The sequence below is a fragment of the Dasypus novemcinctus genome, chromosome 17, assembly GCF_030445035.2.
Source record: "Dasypus novemcinctus isolate mDasNov1 chromosome 17, mDasNov1.1.hap2, whole genome shotgun sequence".
In the NCBI taxonomy this organism is placed as follows: domain Eukaryota; kingdom Metazoa; phylum Chordata; class Mammalia; order Cingulata; family Dasypodidae; genus Dasypus; species Dasypus novemcinctus.
In genome coordinates, this window is record NC_080689.1 from 91,065,108 (window position 1) to 91,081,613 (window position 16,506).

Consider the following 16,506-nt stretch of genomic DNA (forward strand, 5'->3'; position numbering starts at 1 on the left):
CCAAATGCCCATCAACAGACGAGTGGATCAATAAAATGTGGTATATACACACAATGGAATACTACTCGGCTGTAAGAACAAACACACTACAAACACATGTGATAACATGGATGAATCTTGAGAACCTTATGTTGAGTGAAGCAACCCAGACATTGAAGGACAAATACTACATGACCTCAATGATATGAAATAAACAAGCTGCCCTAGATAGCAAGAGACTGAACGATAGGCTTGCAGGAAATCGGAGGGTGGAGGAAGGATATGAGCCGATGTCTGCAGGGGTGGAATTTAAGACGAGATGGTGGTAAGTATGAACACAAAGAAGAGATAAAAGGGGGGCAAGGGGTTGCCTTTGCTTGGGGCTTTGCGGGTTTGAGGGTGGCTGGGGAGGGACGGGTGGGTAACGTTGCCCAAAAGTGGGGGGAGGGAGGGGTAGCATACGAACCAGGAGAGGGTCAGGTGTTGGTGGAGAGTAAAATGCCGAGAAAATCATATCAAAATATAATAAAGAGGGTTACCTGTTTAGAATGCTCGGAGGGGAGGGTCTGATGCAGGACGGGCTCCTGGGGAATGTCTAAATGCTCATTCTGCCAGAGTGGGTGACACCATGGGGTAGAAACCCAAGTAGTGAGAGTGGGGGTGGACCCACATCCTGGGGAGGACTAATGCCATCCAATAGAGGGAACTGTATCCCTCGAGAGAAAGGGTGGCTCCCAGGGCATTGGGGCAGTTGAGCAAGTTAGGCCCTGAACACTATTCCATCTATCTCTGGAAGTGGCTCCTTAGGAAACGGAGGTTGGCTATCACTGAGGGCACCAAGGTGGAAGGGAAAATGGACGTTAAATGTGTGGATCCAAAGTAAATGGGGGGTAAGAGAGGAGTTTCTTGAGAGTACACAAGGATGGATATAAAACATGTAATATTACACCATAACATATAGGAGATGACAGACTGATAATGTAAACCATAATGTAAAACATAGGATAACTAAAAATGTAAAGAACTGTGTATCCTAAAGTATGCACCATAATGTAAACACAGATGTCACCTGGTTAGAAAGCTAATGTCTCAGACTCTGTACATCACTTTAAGTAAATATGATATGAATAGGGCGTAAGAGTATCACTGTGGAAGGGAAAAGGTTTTCTGCTGGATGTGTGGGAGTGCTGTATATTATATATATACATTGCTGTGGTCTAGGACTCCTGTGAAGAAAAGCTGAATAATTAGGGGGGGGGAAAAAAAAAAAAAAAAAAAAAAAAAAAAAAAGGAAAAAAATAGGATGTGGAATTTTTTCAAGTCAACATTCTTTATCTAAGTTCTTTATCTAACTTTATCCAAGTTCTTTATCTATCCTTTAAACTCATCGCTATATGCCATTCCCTAGTAAGGGACCATGACATTATATTGGGCTTCAAATTTCGGGGAGTTCTGGATCACAGAGTGTTTCAACAATGGCAATGGAGGGATACTGGTATGGGATACCAATGACAGATGATATATGACTGACAGGGAGCTGTACAGAACATATGTCCAGGGTGCATGGTAATGTTTGGATATACTCATAGTGGCAACAATTAAAAACCACAGTAGGGGGGGTACTGGGTTCCTGGCCAGTGGTGCTCTGTCGTGGTCCCTAGGGGAGCAGCGACAGTCTCCCAGGTACAGTGGTGGGGACCGGGAGGGAGTGAGGGTTCAACAGTGAGCCCCTGATACTAATGACTATGCTTGTGAGCTGATAAACCCAAAATAATAACAAGGCCTAGAGCAACTTTGTGCCTGGGAATTTCCTTCTGTCAGCCTTCATGTTACTCAAATGTGGCCAGTCTCGAAGCCAAACTCAGCATGTAAATGCAATGCCTTCCCCCCAGCGTGGGACATGACACCCGGGGATGAGCCTCCCTGGCAACGAGGGACCACTATCAACTACCAACTGATGATGCAACTGGAAAATGACCTTATACGGAAGGTTCAATGCGGATCAGCAGAATATCCATGTCTACATAAAATACCATGACTTTAAAATGCTGTTTGACCTAAAGTAAGGGGGAAATGGAAAGGAGAAATGAGTTTATATGGCTACGAGTTTCTAAAAAAGAGTCTGGAGGCTGGCAGAAGGTTTGCCCTCATGCACAACTGAGCAGAGTCAGAGAGACAGATAAAGCAGATACAACCCCCAGATATTGGTTCCTTTGAGGGCTAAAGAGACCCATGGGAGTTATGGTCATGGCCGATGGGGTTAACTACCAGGGCAGATGGCCCCTCTTTGGAAATGGTGTTTATGTGTGATGAATCTGGACTCAGATGGGATCTCCCTTCATAAGACTTTCATGCTAATGTGCTGGAGGTGCAGTTAATGTTGAGGTTTAAGATATATTTAGGGGATTTGAATCTCTGGACTGACAATGTGATAGCCAGATCCTGAGCCTCAACAGACTCCAGCACCTACAATCTGATTTATTGGACTTACCACACTCAGCTAAGATGGAGGTGAAGAAGGACAACCACCACACCATGGAGCCTAGAGTGATTACAACTGAAAATGGGAGGATTGCATCCAGCATCCAGGTGGAATCTGAGCCTCCTCTTGACATAAAGGTGCAATGGACACACCCAATCCAGTGTCCACATAGAAGAGGTGGCATTGGATTGGGAAAAGTGGACATAATGGACAAAGGGTATGGGGAAAGGCAGGAAGAGATGAGAGGTGGAGGCGTCTTCGGGACATGGAGCTGCCCTGGATGGTGCTTCAGAGGTAATCACCGGACATTGTAAATCCTCACAGGGCCTACATGATGGAATAAAGGAGAGTATGGGCCATGATGTGAACCAATGTATATGAGGTGCAGAGGTGCCCAAAGATGTACTTACCAAATCCAATGGATGTGTCATGATGATGGGAACGAGTGTTGTTGGGGGGGGGGAGAGGGGGGGTGGGGGGGTGGGGGTGAATGGGACCTCACATATATATTTTTAATGTAATATTATTACAAAGTCAATAAAAAATAAAAAAATTAAAAAAAAAATACTCTATGCCTAAAATTTTCCATGATATTGTTATTTGCATAATTCTATAAAAACATTGTTTTGTGATAGGAATAAACGAAGAACCTGCTCTACCAGACCCTGGGCGATTAAGCTATTTTATCTACTACCACTAGGTGGAGATCTTACACTTTAGGTAGGCTAATCACTTCCATTGCGATTTAAGAAACTGGATGACCTAAAGGGCAGTGCGGATGGTGACTTGTAAGGGACTGGTGACTCATTTTTAGATATAGTATTTGGATCGAGGTCACTACAGAGGTCTGGCTTTGGATATATGTAGGTGATGTTTCGAATTCCAAGAAGAAATTCAAATAAGTTTTAAAAATTCAGTGGAGTGATATAGATATATAATTTTTGTACTATATCTTCATTCTGTCAAATGATATGAATATTCCACATACGTTCTGGTACGATATTTATAAAATTATATTATAAAATTTTAGATGTACAGATACAATATAAAATAATACTAAAATTAATTTATGGTTTCAAGTTGATGGCTGGTGCATTGATATTTATTGAATATTAGCATCTTAAGTTCATTTCTGAGCTTTTTGCAGATGTACCACTGCATTTCATGTGGTCATGATATTTTGATCTCATTCCATTACTGTCTTTGCAACTCACTGCACAGGCACGTTTGCCTTTATCCTCTCTGATGCTTTGCATAGGCTCCTCGGGGACTTTGTTTCCTGCTCAGAGCTCTATTAATGAGGTTTCCCTTGAGTCGGGGACTGAGTGCAGCAGACGGTTGAGCACGATGATGTCACAGGCCCAGCTGCTCGTGCTCCTGATGTTCTGGGTCTCAGGTGAGAGGTTAGAAGAGCAGTATCTTCATAAAGTTGGAGAATGGTTCTAGCAGGCAGAGTGAATGAATTGTTTCGTCTAAGGCAGATCTGATTATATATGAAAAATAAGAACAGCTACATTTAGATACATATTTTATGTACTTATGATTCAATGTATGATCAATGTTCTTTTCTGACTGCAGGTGCCTGTGGGGACATTGTGATGACCCAGACTCCAGGCTCTGTGGCTGCATCTGCAGGAGAGACCGTCACCCTCAAGTGCAAGGCCAGTCAGAGTGTTGGCAGCTACTTAAACTGGTACCACCAGAAACCAGGACACGTTCCTAAACTGCTCGTGTATCTTGCATCCACCCGGCCCTCTGGGGTCCCTGACCGATTCAGTGGCAGTGGGTCTGGAACAGATTTCACTCTCACCATCAACGGCGTCCAAGATGAAGATCTGGGAATGTATTATTGTCAGAAGGTGAATCCTACTCCTCCCACAGTGCTTCAACCTCGAACATAAACCTCCTCCCCGGTGATGTAGGTCAGTGAGTCCTGCAAAAGCAGCTGCTTCCTCCTCTCACAGCCTTGAACTTTGCTTCCTCCATCTGCATGAGACACTGCAAATTTTAGTGGATTGTAGCATAGAAATCTGCCTGTGTTTCATGGGTAGGTCACATTTCACTGTGTAAATAATTTCTTTTTTAACCTCTGGGTAAAGGTCCAGGTAGTTTTGCACCCTGGTGGATTGATTCTCTCTTTTACATGCCTACTTAATACTGAGAAATTTGCCATATTAATTCTTTATTCCTTTATTCTCCTTCTTTCTCTGCCATCATGGCCATCATGCTCCAACTCTGGACCTACCAGGAAACATCATCTTCCTCCTTTACTTTTTCCTTGCTTGGACCCTGTTTTTCATCCAAGCCTGTTTGATCAATGTAAGAGATTGTGATTTCTTACTCTACCTTCCCTTTTTTTTGTTTAGATACATATTTTCATTATTATTGGCATCAAATATATTTGTGAATGACTTTAATATCCCTATTCTGTAAAGAATGCTCATATTAGAGAGGATGATACTGATTAAATGGATTATGTTGTTATCAGATTGGATGTAAAGTTTTCCACCAATGTTCATATTCCTATGAAAGTTACCTTTTTCTATGGTTCTTTTATAAAATAAAGTATAATATGCACTAAAATTGAATGTTATCTAAATTGTCAGAGGATTTGAGTCCACATCATAATATCCCCATATATGAAATGACACATAAAAATTTCATTCTTTACAACAATACTAGTTGTAGGAAAATATTAAAACATACATAGATTTGTGTAATATGATCCTAACTCTTCCTATAAGACAGAATGTAGCATTTAGAAATTGAGAGAGGTAATTAATGAAAATTAATTGCTACTGCCTGAATTCACAGATAAAACGTTAAGTGAAAAAGCTTCGTCTCAAATGTTGTATGTTGAATTTCTGTGAAAAAAGAAAATAATTAAAAAATACATGTATATGTGATGGTTTGAAACTGTATGAAACCTAGAAAAGTGTGTTTATCCAGTCTTGCTCTGAAATCTATTGTCTGTAGGAACTTTGGATTAGGCTACTCTATTTAAAGTTTGCCCCTGTTGGGTCTTCATCTTGTTACTGGAGTCCTTTCGAAGAGAATGAAATTCGGACAATGGAACAGGTAGTCAAGTAAGCAAGAAGCTTTAGTCAAGGTATCTATGAACAGAAAGGGGAGACCGGTAGTTGCTCCTATGTGACTTGCCATGTGACAGATGCATCCAGGATCACCAGCAGCCTGTCTTTGGGAAGAAAGCTTTGCTTAATGATGCCTTAATTTGGACATTTTTCTCAGACTCAAAATTATACTCTAGTAAGTTATAAATTCCAATTGTAAATCTGATCCACTTCGGGATATAAGCATTTCACTACCCAAGCAAACTAGAACAGTGTATGTTCATACATTCATAGAGTATGTGAAAATCTGACTCCTGTTCTGCTACCCTCTATCTTCTCCCCATCTCTTTCAGGCATTCTCATACTTTCAATGACACTGTTCTAATTCTTTAACTCTATCCCTCAAGAAGTAAGCAACAGTTTTCCTCCTGAACTTTTTCAAATGTCAGCTCTCTCTGTAATCATCCATTAGGCACTGAAAGAAATCATAGTTACTAAGCCTGCTGTAACCTGAACACTTTTGAAGACTATTAATCAGCCTATTCGTCCAGTGTAAAAGTGGAAGAATTCCAGACATTCTAGTATTATTTCTAAAATGATTTCAAAATGGGGGGGGGTGTGAAATTCAGTTTCAGGAAATATCTCATCAAATCTGAGCAGCATACATTAAGCCCTCTTACACACATAAATACTCTTTTTCTGCTATTAAGTTTTTATTGAATGATTACTGTGTCAGTTGTAAAAATCACTACTGTCATCATAGTTGAAAGGAAACAAAACATGCATATGTATAATTAAAATATCTACTATGTAATTTTAAGTGCTAGAAAATAGATCAAGGCGGGGGACGGGGGGAGAATGTGGTATAAGAATGGATAGCAATTTGAACAATGATAATTTATCTATTAGCTACTTTCAGGTAATATATCATGCCCAAAACCCAACAGCATGAAACAATATGTTTTTGAGGATTTTTTGATTAACTGTGGAGTCTGTTAACATGGGCAGGATGGACTTATTTACCTGGACTTATTCTTGGTTTACAGTTATCTGGCACATCCTCTTAGTATTAGATGATATAGATCCTAGATTCTTTAATTTCCTTCTCATGTCTTGTTAGCTGGTCATCAGCCTGGCCATGGGTTGATGGACCACCTGACTGACTAATTCTATGTTCTTCTGATGGTTATGTTCAGGTTCCAAAAGAGGAAATAAAAGCCCAGAACACAGAGTTTAACACTGATGGGTGAACTACCTCTTCCTTGTGCCTTCTTAATTTAAACTTTCCTATTTTGACTCCTTCTCATTCTCCTTTCCTTCCTCTGGACCCTGCTATTTTCCTCCAAATTTGGTATAAAAATATCATTCTGACCTTCATATATTCTACAGAGACAGAAAGTGTCTGTCACTCTCCCTCTTTATGCACTCGACCTTTGTTTCTGGCAGGAGCTTCTCCAAAGTGTCTCCTGAGTATATTTTATAAGCACAGCACAATGTGTTTGCTCCCTCCTACTGTTTCTTTTGATAATAAAATAAAATTTGATAAGATATAATATTATCTCTTTGTCATTCTTTTCCTATTAAAATCCATTCCTCAGTTTTCTATTCCTAACTTTAAATATGTGCAAATTTCCCCACTGGTTTCAATTTATTCATTTATTTACACCGCTGATTCTTTCTGCTCTTGTGTCACAAGTAAATTACTTAATCTCTCAGTGGAAAAGATTTCTCAGATATAAAACAGGTACAATAATTGTACATATTTGGTTGGGTTGTTGTGAGGCCAAATGAATAACACACATAAAAGGCTATTAGCTGAACCTGATACATAGAATATACTTGTTTCCTACAATTGATAGTATATTCATATGTCTTTCTAAACTGCATTTTATTCCTCATTATTTATAATTTTTAATAATTTAATTCACTTTCAGAGGCTACTTTAAGAAAGTAAAAAGAAACATGATGACTTACAGTAACAGAATTTAATTCACTCACAGTTTTGGAAGCTAGAAGATTGAAATTGTATCACGAGGCTGAAATCAGGGTGTCTGTGAGACCACACTCCCTCTAGATGGTCTCTTGGATAGTAAATTCCTCACCTCTATTAGATCATGGTGGCTGCCAGACATACTTGTTTTCAGACTACATCACTCCAGCTTTCAAGTCTAGCATCTCCAAATGCCTCTGTGTTCTGCCTTCACATTGCAGTTTCCTGTAGGTCTGTTGAATTATCCTGCCTCTATTTTTTTAGGGTTACATGAAATTTATTTTATGCCCTAAACTTAAAACCTTGGATAATCTCTTCTTTTTGAATTAAATGAAACAAACCACAATTATATTTTATATGTGGCAGCAGCTATGTGTACCTGTGTTTAAGACCAAGTATTTTCAGTATATTATTCAGTCTATAGTGTGTAAAAATCAACCCCAAGGAAATTTCTTTGTTGACATGAAATAAATTCTCCTATCCCAACATGCCCAAACATCTTAAACAAATTACAGCATCAACTCAGTTCCTAAACCTCATTTATGTATCTTCAGCTCAAATCCTAAGTCATCATCAAACTTATCTGAATCTGCTATGTATGACACTCTGTGCAGAATCAGTCCTGGGGAAAAATTAATTTCTGCCTATGGACCAATAAGAAGAGAAACATGTTTACTGATTCCAAACTAGTATAAAAGTGTTAGACACTGCAATTGCAAAAGAGAGAATGGAAGGAAGCAAGGAAGCAATGCTCCCGAGCACTTTTGAATCCTGAAGTTCTGTTAGGTTTCATGGCCTGGGGTCTTCTCTGTGGCCTATGGACTGTCCTTGGGCCCATGGCTCTGCCCTCTGGACCTCTGGCTCTGGCTTCTGCTCCCAGGTCTCTGGTCTTTGAGCCCAGGTCTTTGCTATCTCTGCCTGTGGACCTGACCACAGTCTTCATCTGGAGTAGAGTGTATTATACACATCTTCTTTTCTTAAAATATATTTTTAAACTTATTTTTAAAAGTTACATTCATCACACAAAATGTTACTTTAAAAAATATAAGAGGTTCCCATATGTCCCACTCCCCACACACCTCACTTTTGATATATCAACAACTTCTTAGTCTGGTACATTTATTGCAATTAATGAATACATTGGAGCACTGCCACAGAGCATGGGTTATAGTTTACATTGTAGTTTACAGTCTCTCTCAGTACATTCAGTGGGTTATGGCAGGATCTATAATGTCCTGCATCTGTCCTGTAATATAATTCAGCGCAACTCCAGGTCCCACAAATGCCCCCACGTATTCTTAATCATTGTCAGTATCCTGTCAGTGTGTCCCATGTTAGATAGGAACTCTTGAATATGCTATGTTAGGTAAGATGTGGCCCAATTGAATGAAAGAAGGCCTTAATTCAGAACACAGGATTCTGTTATAAGCATGAGAAATTCAGTCATAGAGAGAGAAGCAGAGGCAGGAGCCAGGAGATGGAAGTCAACAGAACCCAGAGGAGAAAGCAGAGGACATTGCCTGAATGGAAGGCAGGGAGAGAAGCCAAGGAGCCTCAAGTTCCTCTGGTAGTCACCACTAACCTGTTATAGATATGGGGGGAAAGTAATGCCTTCAGGACTTCTCAATAGGGGAAGTCTTCTAACTTCAAAATTGTGAGCCACACATTTCCATTGTTCAAGTCATTCCTCTGTAACATATTTCATAGCAGCCTGGCAAACCAAGGCATCAACCTTTCTTTTACTTTCAGTGCCTGTTTGAATCTGCATAGCTCCATCAGTGTGTAGAATTTTGGAATTCCAGCAGCTTTCTTTAATTTTGCTCTCCTATTGAGCTTTTCAGCTCAGCTGGCAGTATTCTTGATAATATAGCATTCTAAAATATCTTGTGGTTTAAGTGAGTAAAAAAAACAATAATGTGGGGAGACAGTATAGATAAAAAACATGAAATTTCAGAAGTCCTGGAGACCTCTAACACAACTTTTACCTAAATCTGAAATGTTCGGATAAAAATGTTTTCTATTTGAGGAATATTGCACTCTAAAAAAAACACATTTTGATAAAATAAGTGGAATCTTTGGAATATTTTCAATTCTGCACAATATCCTCAAATATTTTCTATATATTTTCTCTTAAAAATGTGCATAAACCAAAAACAATTCCACACACTGAATAACTGTTTACTTAATGTTGTGTGTTCATTCAATGGGAATTTTTATGTGGCATCTCTCTGCTTCTCTCAGAGAGATTTGCTACAAAGCATTATAAAAAACTGGAATGTGGTGTATGTGTGTTCCTAACAGGGCTACATGTAAGCTTAAGGGATATCTATATGAAAAGGCAAGCTAGGATCAATAAAATCTAAAATTTGATCGAAAAGATAGTTGAAATCTATATGGGTAGCTACAGAGATTCTTCTTTAAAGTCAATGAAAATGTCCATTAAATACCTAAGATTTGTATGATGCACAATATATGCATGGGAGATTACATTGTAACTACAGTGAATTATGTGACTTTTTTTTAATCTTCAAAAAATTAATGAAATATTATTAACAATTTAATAAATCTGATATTGGGGGAAAAACCCTGCGGTCCTCTGTGCATGTCACGGGGTTTCATATCATTAGAAAAGAAGGTCCTCCACAGATATTTCCTGGATATTCCTATCTCTGTCTTCTGCTTCCCTCACATTTGCAAATGTTTTCAAGTAGCCTTTGAACTTATCCTTGTTCACACTTACTTTACAGCAACTTTCTTAATTGTAGCATCTTTTGTCATCTAGATAGATAGAGAATTACCCAAATCATAATCCCTAGTTCTTTTTTGCTTAACCATTTTCCTTCCATTTGTCTTCCCTCTTGATTTACATACCTAGTGAGAATAATCTGGGGCATGCCTTCAACAGTTTGCTTGGACATGTACTCAGCTAAGTATACAAGTGTATTTTATTTTATTTTTTATTTTTTCCCTCTATTTTTTTATGTTTTAACTGTTTTAATGTTAAAAATATGAGGTCCCCATATACCCTCCATCCTCCTCACCCCATTCCTCCCACAGCAACAACCTCTTTCATCGCTGTGGCACATTCATTGCATTTGGTGAATACATTTTGGAGCACTGCTACACCACATGGATAGTGGTTTACATTGTGGCTTACACTACCACCAGTCCATCCAGTGGGCCAGGGCAGGACATGCAATATCCAGAATCTGTACCTGCAGTACCACCCAGGAAATCTCCAAATCCTGAAAATGCCCCCACATCATATCTCTTCTTCCCTCTCTCTACCCTCAGCAGCTACCGTGGCCACTTTCTCTACATTAACGCTACAATTTCTTCCATTGCTAATCACAATAGTTCCTTAGTAGATTATCAGTAAGTCCACTCTAATCCATATTCTGTTCCTCCATCCTGTGGACCCTGGGATGGTTATGTCCACTCCCCTTCTGTATCAAGAGGGGGCTTAGATTCCACCTGGATGATGGATGCAATTCTTCTGCTTGCAGTTGTAGGCACTCTTGGCTTTCTGGTGTGGTGGTTGACATTCTTCACCTCGCTGTTAGCTGGCCAGGGAAAACCTGCTGAGGCTCACATTCCTCTTCTGTTATTTTTACCGAACCTGTGGTTGGTGCCGCGTTTGGTATATACTCAGGAGTCCTGAATCTCTGGACTGTGCAAGTGACAACCAGGCCCTGAGCCTCAGTACGCAAATTTATTGGTTACAAATACAGCTTTCCCCATGACTTTGGACAAAATCAGCTGAGTTTCTGCCTCTCTATATAAGGATTGCCATCCTTCCCATTTAAGGTGACAGTCCCTAATTCCCTTCTGAGCCCTCAGCAGAAGCAGCTTCAATGTCTGTATTTATACCAACATTCTCCTTAAAGAAATGTAGGCTGTTTTCAGATGCCTCAAAATTCTTCATGTATTTATACATCATCAATTTCCAAAATCATCTGCTCATATTTTGGTGTTTGTTATAGTAGCACCCCACACTTGGTACTAAAATCAGTCAGGATCCCACCAAAAAAATAGAGCATAGGACATATATTAGGAGCTTTATTGCAAGGGACTATTATTTGATGATTGTGGCTGAATTGCTTCAGTACTTAAAGCTTCTAATTCCTGGTTTCACTGTCTTAATACCACTTTATTTTATCATGTGTTGGCATTTAGGGTTCAGCTTTATGATCTAGGCAATACTCTCATATGAATTTCCTAATTTAAATCTGCAAAGATTTTGCCACATAAAGTAACATATATATGTTCCCAGGATTAGGAACAGATTGTTTTGTAAGGTCTACTTTGGATTACTACAAACATACAAAGATATATCTTTAACCATCATGAGTCTTTTAGCTACTAATTGAATTTTTATTTGTTGACTCCACTTCTTACCTTACCTTGTCTTCAATACTCTATTTCTTCTTTTATCACCATCTATACAATGAAGGACAACTATGATTATTATTTTCTAAATCAAATTCACATTTTTCATTTCTTAGCCAGATTATCATTACTTGATTGATTCAAGCAGTCATTGAGGAAAAAGAAAGGGTGACTGATGCCTTAGTTTGTCAGGCTGCTATGACAAATACTACAAAATGGGACAGCTTCACAGTGGGCATTAATGGGCTCAAAGTTTTGTTGTTAGGAGCTACCCAGTACTGAGGCATCAGCCAGGCATTGTTTACTCTTAAAATTTTATAACATTCTGATACTGGCTACCAGAGATCCTTGAGATTCCTTGGTTTCTATCACAGCCTTGCATGCATTGCAATGTCCTCTAACTTTCACTTCTGTGTTTTGTTGATTTCCACCTTCTGACACCTGCCTTTGGCTTTTATCTCTATAACAGAATTTCTCATGATAAAAAAGGATTCCAGTAATCTGAATTAATGTCCCCTTTCATTCAGGTGGGCCTCATCTTAAATAACATATTCAAAGGTTCCTATTTTAAATGGGCCCACACCCACAGACATACTGATAATGACTTAAAAAATGTATTTGTTTCAATCTACTTCAGATTAAGACAGATGCCAGCGATAATTCCAAGGCAATGAAACCTAACAAGTTCAGGGTTTCAAAATTGCTTACGAGTAGTGATTCCTTGCTCCCTTCCATTCTCTCTTTTGGAATTGGAATGTTTAAAACTTTTATATTATGCATGCCCCAAAATGGAATTTTGGAATCTGTAAACTTGTTTTCTAGTTATTGGTCCATAGAGAGAAATTAATTTTTTTCCAGAATAGTTCCTACCCAGAATGTCATACATATCAGATTTAGACGATTTAGATGATGCCTAGGGACTTTTTAGTAGATAGTATTTAAATGAGGTTTAGCAATTGAATTGATGCTGTAATTTCTTTAGATGTTTGGGCACGTTGGGATGAGGGGAAAGTATTTTGCATGTGGAATAACGAGGTATCAACGGGGTTGAAGGCCTGAATAATCACTTGAAAATACTAGGTCTTAAACCCTGGTACCCATGCCTGTTACCTTATATAAGACACAGTTGCAGTTTGCTTAATTTAATTCAAAATGGAGAGATTATCCTGGGTTTTAAGGATGAGGTGTAAAGGCAATCACATGTATCCCTATAATAGTGGGAAAGGATAAAATGATAGATAAACAGGAAATGACAATGTGAGGGCAGAGCAGAGAAACATTTGAAGTTGCTGGACTTGAGAAACAATGTAGCTCTCAAACAAGGAATTCTATAGGCATCAGAAACTGGTAGAGGCTTGGAATATGTGGTTCTGGAGAGCCTCCAGATGTGTGACCTTACAGAAACCTTGATTGCAGCCTTGTGATACAATTTTAATTTTCTGGCTTCAGAATAATATCTTCAAAGAATTGAGAAATAATTTTAGTGGACCTGATGTCTATTTCCAAGATGGCTCTACTATGTGCTTTTATTTAATTAGAAATCATTAGAAAGCACATTTTAACTGATGCATTTAATAGTGCTATGATAAAGTGGTAGGAATATGTGACCATTGTCCATTCTGATGCAGGGGCCAGTGGTGACATGTAATGATCCAATCTCCAGCCTCCATGGCTGTGTCTTCAGGAGCCTCCTTCACCATCAGACGGAAGTCCAGACAGAGTATTAGCAGAAGCACTGACTGGTACCAGCCGAAACCAGGACAGGCTCCTAAACTGCTCATCTATTATGTCTGGGAATCTGGGGTCCCCATTCAAGTCAGTGGCACTGGTTCTGGAACAGATTTCACTCTCGCCATGACCAAGCTGCAGGCAGAAGATGCAGGAGATTATTATTGCCAACATTATAAAAGCCTTTCTCCCACAGTGCCTCAGCCTCCTGCACAGACCCCCTTCCCTGGCTGCCTGTAGGTGATTCATTGCTGCACCAGCTGTTTCCTACACCCCCAACTCTGAGTTCGTACACTTCCTCTATTTGCCCAAGACACTGTGTCTCCTGACTCATTCCTTAGAGGCTTGCAGACCCAAGGGAACATTAAGGACTTAGTATTTTCTGAATCTCTTTGGTGAGATATTAACAAAAGTGCTGTAGAATTCTCATAGACGTGGCCAGGAATTTTGTATAACAGGACACTATGTTTTAGGTGAATGGATCTTGTCTGAGCCAATAATGCTTCTCTACCCTGTGAGGAAGACTGCAGTGAGTTTTCACAATGGTTGATGATTATCTCTTCCCTGTCTCTCATTTACTCTGAAATTCAGTTTTACTGGCTTTTTCTCCAGGTTTCCCTCCTTCCATTGCAATTACCCTCTAACTTAGGACATTTCAAAATGGGTCTTTCCTATTCAAAGCCTCCTGCCTAGAAGGTGGTCTCCCTTACTCACTATTTCCTTGCACACACCCTCTCTGCCAGCATAAGGAAGTGTCCATCTCACCCAGAGTGCTTTCCTTCCCTACTTCTTTCCTTAGTGTTCTTTTCTTTTTCTTTTCCTTCTATTTTTTCAGTAGTATTCGTTCTTTCATGGGCAATTCTCTTATTATTTAATCACATCACTTTAGGTACATGTGACAGTTTTCCCCAGGACAATATCCATCTATTTTCAACTTCCTCTTTAAATTCATCCCTTAGATAATTGCTTCCAATTTTGTGATTGGAAGATGAAAATTTTTAATTAACACTTAATTAACACACCCATCATCACAATATGAAACTAGAAAATAAAAACAGCATTCTAGTATTATTTGTCATCTTATAATATTTGAGTTAATGAAACTTGATGTAGGATATGTCCCGCAAATCTTAGCCACATACAATGGACATTTGTGGGGATCTATCTGTTCTTGTCCTTGCTTTCAAATCTTCTTGGTATAGACCCAGCAGTGGGATTGCCAGATATTATGGCATTTCTAAAGTTAGCTTCCTGAGAAACCACCAAACCATCCTCCACAAGCCCTGTACCGTTCTATATTCCCACTAGCGAAAAATGAGCTTTAACTTTCCTCTATATCCTCTACAATATGAGTAGTTCTCTGATTTTTTACTAGCCACCTCTCTAATATGTGAGAGATGATATCTCTTTGCTGTTCTACTTTGTATTTCCCTAAATAACTAGTGATGTTGAGTATCGTTTCATGTGCTTTATAGCCATTTGCATTTCTTCTTTGGAAAAGTGTCTGTTTAAATCTCTTGCCCATTTTTAAATGGGTTATTTGTCTTTTTACTTTCAAGATGTAGGATTTCTTTGTATATGTTAGATATTAGGCACTTATCGAATGAGAGGTTTCTAAATATTTTCTCCCATTGAGTAGGCTGCTTTTTCACTTTCCTAACAAACTCCTTTGTAGTGCAATTTTTTTTTAATTTTGAAGAGGTGCCATTTATCTATTTTTGTTTCATTACTCATACTTGGTTTTAAAATTTATGAAACTATTTCCTAGCACATGATCTCATAGATGCTTCCCTAAATTAACCCTTATAGGTTCTTTATGGTCATGACCCTTATATTTAGGTCGTTGATTCATCGTGAATTATATTTTTTATAAGGTATGAGGTGGTGATCCTCTCTCAGTCTTTTGGATATGGATATCCAGTTCTCACAGTACCATTTCTTTTTTTTTGTTGTTGTGATAGGTGAATTTTTTTTTTAAATTTATTTATTTATTTATTTTATTGACTTTGTAATAATATTACATTAAAAATATATATGTGAGGTCCCATTCAACCCCACCCCCCCACCCCACCTCTCCCCCCCCAGCAACACTCATTCCCATCATCATGACACATCCATTGGATTTGGTAAGTACATCTTTGGGCACCTCTGCACCTCATAGTCAATGGTCCACATCATGGCCCATACTCTCCTCCATTCCATCCAGTGGGCCCTGTGAGGATTTACAATGTCTGGTGATTGCCTCTGAGGCACCATCCAGGGCAGCTCCATGTCCCAAAGACGCCTCCACCTCTCATCTCTTCCTGCCTTTCCCCATACCCATCAGCCACCATGTCCACTTTTCCCAATCCAATGCCACCTCTTCTATGTGGACATTGGATTGGTTGTGTCCATTGCACCTCTATGTCAAGAGGAGGCTCAGATTCCACATGGATGCTGGATGCAATCCTCCCGCTTTCAGTTGTAATCACTCTAGGCAAGAGACCATTCTGTCCCAGTTGAGAGGGATTGGTGGCCTTGTTGAATATCACTTGATGGTGTTAGTGAGTATATGTATCTGAAATCTCAATTTGGTTACATTGTTCAGCATGTCTATACGTGTGCCAACACTATGTGGTTTTGACGGCAGTAGCTTTGTAGCATGCTTTCTCCAATTTCATGTTTTCTTTCAATATGTTTTTGGTTATTTTGGGTCCCTTTCCCTTCCAAGTAAATTTCCTTTGGAATTGAATTTTCTAACTCAGTTTTTTAAAAAAAAGAAACTGTTATAATTTTATTGGGGTTGTGTGAATTCTGTAAATCAATTTGTGTAGAACAGACATCTTAGTGATGTTTATACTTCCAACCCACCATGAACATAGAATATT

General features: G+C 39.0%; 1 gene segment (V, D, J or C); it reads left to right on the forward strand.

Moving 5' to 3' along the window:
- The first annotated feature begins 3,775 nt into the window (after nt 1-3,775).
- LOC101424379 (immunoglobulin kappa variable 1-39-like) lies at nt 3,776-4,377 on the forward strand. The segment is given in 2 exon segments: nt 3,776-3,857; nt 4,040-4,377. Coding segments are annotated over 2 exon segments (372 nt in total).
- Nucleotides 4,378-16,506: the final 12,129 nt, after the last annotated feature.